This window comes from Homalodisca vitripennis, unplaced genomic scaffold, assembly GCF_021130785.1.
Source record: "Homalodisca vitripennis isolate AUS2020 unplaced genomic scaffold, UT_GWSS_2.1 ScUCBcl_4942;HRSCAF=11402, whole genome shotgun sequence".
In the NCBI taxonomy this organism is placed as follows: Eukaryota; Metazoa; Arthropoda; class Insecta; order Hemiptera; family Cicadellidae; genus Homalodisca; species Homalodisca vitripennis.
Window position 1 is genome coordinate 1 of NW_025781065.1, and position 10,943 is coordinate 10,943.

Consider the following 10,943-nt stretch of genomic DNA (forward strand, 5'->3'; position numbering starts at 1 on the left):
ACCACCGCTCGGCATTCGCCCGGTTGCTCTATCCCCTGACCACTTAGCGGCTAAACCTCACACCACCAAAACGCAAGCTCACTGGATACGTTTATAGCTACATTAGTTAAATTAATATTTTGAGGGTTGTATAGGCCTGCGCACAAAATACGATATAGTTATAGAATAGGTAAACAACTGCAGTGTAATCAAAATGGAGCTAGTGAGACACGATCCACACAACTGATAAGCTGAGACGAGGAGATGCTTGTCCCACTCCCTACCACTGGAGGGTCCCCCCTTCTGCGCGTGGCTGCTCATAAAATTAGCTTCTGCGCAGATTTCTCTGCGAGCGCGTTTTATCTACAGTTTGCCCAAACACACAGCAACCGCATTGCGTATGTTTATGTAAAAACACTTATAAATATTTTTGGAATTCTTATTTAATTTGAGTTTGCATTTAATACCTAAATACTTTTGTAACAAAATATACAGTTTATTAGAAATTTTAGTTGCAGCATTTATGTTAAAAAAACGTTAATGATACTATTAAAAATTAATACGCTTGATGTCCACTCCATTCCAAGCAACTTATTTTGACATTACGCAAAAGTTCCGTTATTAGTTTAACAATGAGTAAATCCAAAGTAACATGTTTGTTTAACTACACTGCCTGTGGCGGAACCAGAGTCGGCTGTATGAAGCTCACGTACATATTAATCATCAACTCTGTTGTAAATCTGTCTGTGGTAATCAACGTGAGGATCAAAGGAGCCGACTTCAACCCAGATGTGCCGATATCTGCAGACGAGTTCTGCGAGAACTTTGCGGCTATTGTAGCATTAGTAATCAGCAATGGCTTATTTCATTTATACGAACGAAAGGAATAATTTATATTTTCAAATTGGCATTAATGAACTACTTTGATTTAAACACACATATTTTTATATACTTTACCAAACAGAACTTAGAAACCTATTAAATATCTTGTTTTTTTATTCTGTAATGACTTTAGTAATGACACAGGACACGAAAAAACTTAAAATTTGACATAAAAATATTTATAATATATGAATAAAAAAAATTAGATACAATTAATATACCAGTTTTCAAAGAATCTAAGTTGGATGTAATTAAAAATACATTAAAACACGTAAAATATAATAATGGAATAATAATTAAAAAATCGTGGATCAGATGCCTTATTGATAATCTGATTTCAGGCATACTCCTTGAAACTTTTTGTTGGATTTTAAAACTCTCAGATACTCTACTTTAATATAATACTTTAGGTGAATATGACACCACTGTACACAGCTATCATCATGGTTTCAACAAGTCTGATGTACGAGTAAATATGACGTTGATATTTTTTTTGTTTTTTTGGTGTAGCAGTGTTTGGTAGACAAACACCACAAATAGGCTAGAATATTTGTCTACTTGTGACTCTTGTTTGTTTTCCCTACGATGCGACTATCAGAACACACACAACCAAATGATCAATTAGGGAAGTAAATTGAAAACAAATAGGCCTCTGGCTGATTTCAGACTATTTAAAATGGTTTACTGGAACATTATTAATCATGAAGTCTCGTTACTTATCTAGTTTATATACTTTTATTCACAATTTACTCATTTCAACTGGGTTCGTTATTAAACGATGCAAGTAGCCTACTTAGGATAGTATGCTGGATACCTAATTAATATGTAGTTTGATGACATAGTAATTTAGTCACGTGATATTCATGTGTGTACTTTTATATCAGCAAGCATGCAAATAATAAATCATTATTTGTTTAGAATTTTTCGATAACATGTTTAATACAATGCAATGAAATGTACGAAGTTTCATTGATGTAGGTTTGGCTTTGTATGTAAAGTAAAAAGGTAAAGGTAAAGAGTGCCTTATTTTACCAGGCGATATTAGGACTAAGAAGCCCTTTCTAACACTTAACCTGGGGACCAACGGCTTAAATGTGACTTCCGAACCACCACCAATGACCGGGCAGGCGGGCTGCTTGCAAGGACAGGATCGGTCAGCGGTCATCTATCCAGGGAGCAGCCACGCTCGACGCTGCTTGATTACGGTTATCTTACGATAACCTCTAAACCTGCTACACTGCGCCATTGGCAATAGACAGAGTCGTCGTACAATATGAGGTACTGTATGGCAAAAAAATCACAACACATTAAATACTGTTTCTAAGTCGCAATTTGTACGAAATAGCAGTACCATGCTAAATACTTGCCTAGAGTTGTAATCCTATTGAACCTTCAAGAATTTACATTTGATACAATTAAATGAAAATATAAGGTACTAGTAGTTACCCGCGGCTTCCCACGCAATTTCGCAGGCTTTGCACCAAGAACGTAGCCAGGAAAAAGTTCTTTACCTGTATCTGTGTTAAGCACGATCGTTCAGCAGTACATGTCAATAATACTGAATTATTTAAATAATAATAATCGTTTACGAAAAAAGTATTTAAAACAATTAAAAATTGGAGTTGGGAACCCGGACCCCTTGGATCCCTGGACACGTCCTCGCTTTGCATGTGTATGAGAACTTCTGGTCAGAGTGAATGTATGCATAGCAAGTCTAAGTCACTTTTCCACACGAGTTTTATAATAGTCTTTCAATTTATAGTAAAAGTGAGATAGTAACTCGGTATTGATTTCTTCATTACAGTATTGAACAAGTATCGCATACTTCATATTTGCTAAAATGTGCAGTAAAAAGTATATTATTATAAAAGATTTTTATTTTTTTATCTAGATATTTTCTTAGTCCGTGTCTACAACGCAAAGGTTGAAACAAAAAGTATTGTTACTATCGAGCTGTCTATATGCTGTCACACATTAAATGTAAACATATTGAAAGTAGTCGTTAAATAAATGAAACATTTGGTTGTACTCTCGTAAAAATAATGTTTACACAGAACAGTTAGTTACATTTAACAGGCCCTTTCAATCAATAATATGTGTTGATGCAATGCACATTTAGAGAACAAGATGGGGTTCTCCGAAACTTTAGAGACCAGTGGGGCGTAGCCCGGAGGAGTTATCGAAATAATAATAGACCTATATGTTGGTCAGGGACCCTAAGACAGTCCATGTAAAAATTTCAATGCAATCGGTGGAAATAGTTTGCGTGTGAGAGCGCCACAAACAAATTCATTTTCGCATTTATAATATTAGTTAGGACTCTATGTTATTTATGGAGTTTCATTAATTGCTCATTATTAAGTACTTTTCTTTAAATAGTTTATAATTACTGTTTCTACCGTTTTTCTGCTAGGTAACTAGCAACTAGAAAATGTTAACCCACATTTTTTGTCACCGGATGTCACAACAACGTCAGCAACGTCACGTGTTTTATTTTTTTGTGGTAGGTAAACAATTATAGGTTCTCAATAATTCACACTTAACATTCAAAAGCCGTATGTAAGTAATGTGTTTATTTGTTATAAAGCGTTCGTATGTGTAAGTGTGTATTTAAGTTTTTTCCGAAGATAATTTATTTTTGGGCTTGGAATGACTGCTACCTGAACAGTAAGATTATCTCCTTGGTGTATTTTGTATACTATCTGATTGTATATTGGGTAACAATAAATTGGGCTTTGTATATCATATCAGCACATTTAAAAATCTATTGTTTAATTTAGCAAGCTTCCCAATTTTCAAGCCAAATAATTATTAAATCATATTGTGTTATATAAATATATAATTTGACATTTGATAATGACTCTGGCTGATATTGCATAGTGTCGGTTCTTAAAGCCGTCTCAGATAAGTTCATATTAGAGCAAGTAGTATGGCAATTATTATATAAACATAACAAATCATAATAAATCTATTAAATCACAATATATTACCCCGTATATGAAACTGAATAAAACAGGGGGTTTTCGGACCATCGTTCAGTAATCCAAAAAATCAGTAATACTACGTTTAGAGATCTGAATGCAATCTAATCTATTTATCAGCCTAAATAAATCTAAATAAAAAACCTAACACATAACTATAATCTAGGTTAAAATAAAAAACCATACCGTAGCATTGAGACACACATAAGTCAGGAATCACAACAACCATATTGTGTGTCAACTCCTTGCAGACTAAATCTAAAAGTTGGAATCCTTTTATGATCAAAAACAAACTTCAAACAGAGAGTAAAGAAATTATTTTGAAATACAAATATTTTAATGTTATGTTTTAATCTGTAAATAATTGTTAACTGTCGATATAAACGCTCATTTTGCGTAAAAACCGTATTTCAATAAACACAATTGCGGGCTATAATAAAGAGATTTCGATAAAACATTAAATTGTTAGTTTACAAAACATATGAGGGCTCTTTAAATACAAATACTAGTATATCGTAATGGGTGTTGTCGATGGAGCAAACGTTTGTTTGACAGAAAAACAGAGGGTTGGTGTTAAAAACGTTAAAGCTGTTTGCTTACGTAAACCACAGTGATACAATGAAAAATATATGGGCAGAGTAAACGTTATAAGGCAATATTTACGTTTACTTACATGGGGAGTGGATAATCAATTATTGCTGTTTTTCAAAATTACAATATGGAATGATTACGTGTATTTTAGTTAGATTTTTGTTTTGCTGATGTACTCTCTCTTTCAGTAACAATGATTTTGAAAATCCACTGCCATTACTGAGATAAAATAACATTTATAAATGAAACAAGCAACCAGAATTCTCGATGTTTATGTTTAAACGAAAATATCCACCAATACAAATTTCAAAATTAATATTGTAAAAACGCAATATTTTTTCTCGCGTCACAATGTGAAACAACAGAGTTAGTTTCTACTTTTGTGATGGATTTATAGGTATGACCTTTATTATTACCAAAGGAAATGATATGTAGAGTACTATTAATTTTAATATTGTGTTAAATATGCATGCGTTAGAAAATACGTGTAAAAAACTAAAAAAAAACTAATTATATTTTACTACGCATTTTCAAAAATACAACAGATGCATTGTATACCATAACAGTTCGTGGGTTTAGAATAAAAAGGGTACTAAGTGCACAAATCCTAAAATTTTCAGGAGGGAGCATCAAAGATTTGACATATCGGTTTGAAATTGTTTCAGGCTCAAATAACTTGCTTGTAGATTTTTTAAATGCTATATCATCTAAAAGTTTGAATTATTCAATTAGTTAGTGGTAAATGATTAAAGTTCTTTTAAAAAATTAAACTTTTGTTTTCAGTTAGAACCTTATTATTTTTAATATTTTAATAATATAACATAAAAAGGTTCCAAGAGGTAGTTAGAACTATTTTATTTAACTTTTTTTTATGTGCTTATTTAAAAAAGTTCTATTTACTAGTTAGAACTATATTAATCTAAAATATAAGCAATCATTTAATGTAAGACAGTTCAATGTACCACTTAGAACTCTATTAAATTAAATGAAATCACAATATTATTTTTTCCACCTTTCAGTCATAAGATTAATTTCTAATCTTATAACACCAGAGCATCATATTTGAATAGGTAAACAAAATAAACAAAAACTACAATTAGTATAGTTAATTTTATTATTAACAATGTCGGTATAAAAAATTTACAAAACTGCACTAATTAACTTAAGTGCTATGTCTATCACACCTGGATTGTGAAAACAGTAAATAAAAATATGATATTTCTAAGAGAGTTTTCAACACAATGTTTAGTGAGCATTAAGAATTACTTGATAATACTTACTCCCTATCTACTATAGGCATAAATCTTTCCATTCTTTTTAAATCCCTCTTCTTTTCTGGCTTCAGCTTTATAATGCCTTGTACTGTTCCAGGTTCTTCATAGCTTATATATTCTGTTAATCTTTCTGAAGTCTTTCTTTCTTTTTGATGTTCTCATAGTTGGTTTAATGTTGACATGCTTCATTTTCTTGCCCATGTAATTCATTATACTCAACCAATCCAAAGACTTGGGATAGTTTTAGTGAACTTATAAGTGTAAAGGGTATCAGTTTCATATTGAGTTCTTTACTGGATGCTGCAAAAGTCCAAAAAGTCATTTTCTGTCATCTGCAAAACAACATAAGGATTTTTCCGGTTAACAATTTTTCAAAATTCTCATCAGACTTACAGGCGAGAAAAACTCAGTACCACTAAAACGCTTTTTCAATGTGGCTGTGAATGTTGTCTACTTCTTGGACAGCTCCATGACCAGGTGTTGAATAATTCATTGTAATCGATGTGAGTTGAGGATTGTTTTTAAGAATCAGCATCATAGCCCCCGTCATCATTTGATTTCTGTTTTGAGGAACACATGAGTCACTCCAAGTTATCAAGTTGTCGGTTTCTGGAAAATCTAGCAAAACTTTCTTCACAATTTTATATACAGCGCTGGCAATATCATTGCCTGTACGACCACCTGTTACCTCTGTCCACAGAGCACAGTAAACTTTCTTACCATTTTTTGTTTTCAAATGGGCAGTTAAGTTGTAAACATTTAATTTACTAAAGTAAAAAAAACTGCTAATCTCAGCTCTTGGGCAAGTAATTACATTTTGTAAGTCAAAACTTAATACAGTAGCATCAGAGTTTTCACGATCTTTATGTCTTGCTTCTCGCATAGCATTTTTTCTCTGCTACATGAAGTTGGTATTTTTCTGAATCTGCAGGCAACTTCTCTTTAAGACTCACCTTGTGCTCTTCACACGTGTCACAGCGATCACTTTTTTTGGAAAAATGGAAATCCATGTTAAATTCTGTTAAGAATATTCTCCTATACATACTCTCTTTAATAATAGTATCAGGATGTTTTTCAACAAAAAGAGAATACATCTTAGAAATATTTTAATGAAACTGTCTAAATACTGTTTAGAGGAATTCTTTCTGCAGTAATGTGATTCCACAACTGGGAAGGATTTTTATATGTATCCTGACATCATTTTTAGCGTAAGCAGGAATCACAGTACTTTTGTTATGTCCTCTTTGGTCATTTTTTGGTAGGTCAGTCTCAGGGTCTTTCTTAAGATGGACATTATAAATTGGTTTCTGAGAAATGCTTAAAGTGCTTAAAAAGAAGGTTTTACAAACCTGGATTCTTTCATTGTTAATATTAAAATAGTATCGAAAAGAAAACTGACGTCTTGATACAGAGTTTTCAACACCTTTATTTTGTTTTCTGGCTGTTAGCGATCTTTCAGTAAGATTTTTTAAGAACATGTACTTCTCATTTTGCGTCTTTAAAGTATAAAAAGCCTTAAATACTGCCTGTCTTTCATCGCAAGTAATCTTCTTATTGCAAAAGAATTTGCAATTGTTTAGGCAGTCTTTTTTTGTTTTAATTTCTTTCTTATGAATTAGTTTACCTTTTTGATTGATATATTCTTCCCCTGCCTGGTGTTTTCTTTTCCTTTGGTTTATTTTCCAGTTATCTGGAGTTTGTAATCTTTTCCTAGGCTTCTTCTGGACAGGCAAGCTGTCAATATCATCTGGAGTGCCTTCAGTGATTGTCTGTTGAATTTTGTTCGTCCTCAGGAGTAGGGTGAGGAGACTTGTCCGGAGTAAATACCAAAGTTTGTACTGATTCATTAGAAGAAAGTTCTGTGACAAAATCACCTTCATTAATGCTTTGTGTATCTTCTTCAATAATTGTAACTACAGTTCCATCTAGTACATTTAAAAAGTCTTCTTGCACTTCGTCACAGTTTTGATTTGCTGTTATGACTATAAAAATGTTCCCTTCATCACTAAAAAGTTGCCTATCATGGTTGTCCTCAGCGAGTTGGTCATGACTGTCCTCAGCGAGTTGATCATGGTTGTCCTCAGCCAGTTGGTCATAGTAATTATCCTTTGTGGTTTCATCATGGTTGTTGTCTGTGATTTCATCATGATTGTCCTCTATGATGTCATGGTTATCCTCTGCGGTTTCTTCATGGATGTCCTCCATATATTGCTCAAGGTTATTGTGTGCACCATAATTACTGGAATAAAGAACACAGATTAGATTAGGTAGATTATAAAATACAACCTAGGTAGGTAGGTTATTGCGTAGAACATGAAAATGCAAATACGTACTTATTCTTTACAAATAGCCTATCTATATTTAGGTAGTTATTGGTTATCTCAATAGGAGTTAATAATTAATTTGTACTGAATTTGGACTGTTTGTGTAATTTCATGAAAATTATTGAAATCCTATATTAACACGACTTACATTTCTGAGTTACTTGGATCTAGTATGTTTACACATTCAGTGGGATATTCTTCTACTTGTTCATCTTGGATGTCATCTCCTTGTTCATTGGGATCACCCTTTGTAGGAACATAGTTGTTGTTTACACATTGATCAAGATTGCTCTCTGAACCAGCATTGCTAAAATCAAAGAAAAAATTCAGAACATACATGAATAAAACTAATGGAATTATAACCAAATGAAAACACTATAGACTTTAATAGAAATTTTGATTGATAAAATCATAGCTATTTGAATAAAATACACAAATTTAGCATTCAATTTGGATTCTGGTATATAGCCATTTACCAGTTTTAATGTTGTTTTATCTATGTTAATGGTTTAGAGCAAAACATCAGTATGGGTTATTTTAGGTTAGATTTCTTACCTGTCAGAAGTGAAACTCTGATTTCTTGGAGCACACTGATCTTCACTATCATCTAGTGCCTCTAATATTTCACTATCGTTTATGGAACTCATATTAGTTATAAAACATCCCAATAAATAATATTACAGTTTCTAGGAAAACCGCAAGCAAAATAACCTTAATACATTGAATCAGGCTTTTACATCAGCTGATAGAACCTTACTGCATTGAAAAAGATAATTCATTTAAATAACATGGTTCCATCTGCAAATGGAACCTTATTGAACTAAAACTATTTGTTTTTGGGACCAATATGGTTGTAAGTTGCAGTTTAGAACCTTCTTCAATTGTAAAAGAGTGACTTTAGCAGATAGAACTATCTTATTTTGCTTATTATTAAATTATCAGCTGACATAAACCAAAAACAGATGTTTAGAATACATTCAGTTTGTCAGTTAGAACCTTATTACACCAAAACCTCATTTTATGAAAAAATGTCAGTTAGAACCCTTTTATTCTAAACCCACGAGTTATTGGAATCTATATATTTAACGCTAACCAGATGTCTTTTGACCTTTTAAACCGTTTTAATCTTTGAGCAATATGTGAAAGGTATTGGTAGATTTCTCAAAGATTTAAATATATATATATATACCTTCCATAGCAGTTATATTTAATACTAGACATTTAGAAACGTAAGATGAGATTGGCCATTGCTACTTTTATTTTGTGTTATAAAAATTGTACGATAATCAAATAATACAGTATCGTAGTTTTGATGATTATAACTTAAGCATATCAATAATACAGTACAGGACATCTCATTGCAAGCCTGGGTTGAGGCAAATGAACTGTTTTAGTACATTCAGGCCTGAGATATATTATTGAAACTTCTGGTAAGTGTAGAAGAGTAGTTTCCTGTGATAAAACTAGTATTAAAATAAACTATTTGAGACCTCTTTGCATGTTTTATGAATAGGGGGTAGGGATGCAATGATATCTCTCAAAGTGTAGAATAAATTATGAACTATTTTGTAGAATATTTTCTGCTGGATGTCAATATCTCACTCAATATCACATTTCAGCTTGAGTGAATGATTACGATAGGCTTTACCTGTATTCGTAATAATCCACAAGTGAACGAAATTATACACTATAATATTATTACTCGGCACTTCTAAATCCGAACAATAACTTGTTTAAAGATACCTTTTAAGACAAAATAAAACTTTTGAGTCTTGGAAAAATAATGACATTATTATTATTTACTCCTTGTTAAAAAAATTATTATTTTTTGTTTCATTTTTTTGTTACCTCTCATATTGTTTATTGCGTTAAAATCAAGTTCAAAGATTCACTAGTGTGTGTTAAAATAAATTAAGTTAAAAATGTGAAAATATATCATTAATAAAATGTTAACAGCACATCTAATATGAATAAAGTGTGAACAAATTTGTAACGTTTACATTATAAATTTATTTATAACGTTTGAAAAGTGACGAATAAACCTTTCGTAACCAAGAAAATTTTGTTTAACTTAACTTGTTCTCATAAACTGATTACTATTTAGTTTTAGTCAAAGTTGTTGAGCTTGACTGGGAAGTCAGCTAGACCAACTCTATAATTAGTTTTGCATATTGCATACCTTGAGTTTGTTCTATTTGTTTCCTCAATCACCGACAATGCTTCTGGATTGTTCGCTTGCACAGTGTCCACTGCGCACATTTCATTGTGACTGTATGAAACCAACTCTTTATGGAAATGTTGAGGAAACTGTAAAAGGATAGCCTATTATAGTGGCGCTTGGCACAATATTTTGACTGCAAAAGCGCTTGGTAATAAATTGGCTTATTGCAATTGACCTCATGGTACTATATATAAAACTTATTGAAATGTCTATATAACTTCAACGAACATGACCACTGAACCAAAACCCTCACGTATAAATAGATAAATATCCAAAGAAAGGCTCAAACAAGTTGAAATTTGGCTAAAAAATTTATATTAGAAACTAGCAATAAATTACCCGTGGCTTCGCATGTAAATTTCATATCGAATTTTCTTAGCCTTGTTATTTAAAGCATTTTTTGCGTAATACGATGGATTTCAGTATCCATGGTTAAGAGGTTTAAAAGTTACATCTGTTTTTTCCTAGTTATTATTTCAGGTTTTGCGCGTGCAGAAGAATGAAAGAAAGGGTTAGCACTCTATTCTGTATCGCAGATTAATTCTCAATGTAAAAATGTCTAGAAGGCATCAACAAGAGTACGTCAACTTGAATACAGAGCCGTGGTTAACAAGCTCGGCCGGCTCGGGTCGGCTAATTAAGCCTAACTGGAAGCGACTCCACCGGAAACTTATGTGAGAGGAATATTTCG

The 10,943-nt window shown here is 32.3% G+C and overlaps 1 protein-coding gene across 1 annotated transcript; it reads right to left on the reverse strand.

Moving 5' to 3' along the window:
- Positions 1–7,465: 7,465 nt before the first annotated feature.
- Positions 7,466–8,888, reverse strand: LOC124373159. Its single transcript, XM_046831558.1, has 2 exons — positions 8,180–8,888; positions 7,466–7,946 (listed from the first exon to the last, which is right to left on the reverse strand). Exons 1-2 carry the CDS (start codon positions 8,368–8,370, stop codon positions 7,466–7,468), a joined length of 672 nt encoding a protein of 223 aa, XP_046687514.1. The 5' UTR covers positions 8,371–8,888.
- Between the last annotated feature and the right edge of the window lie 2,055 nt (positions 8,889–10,943).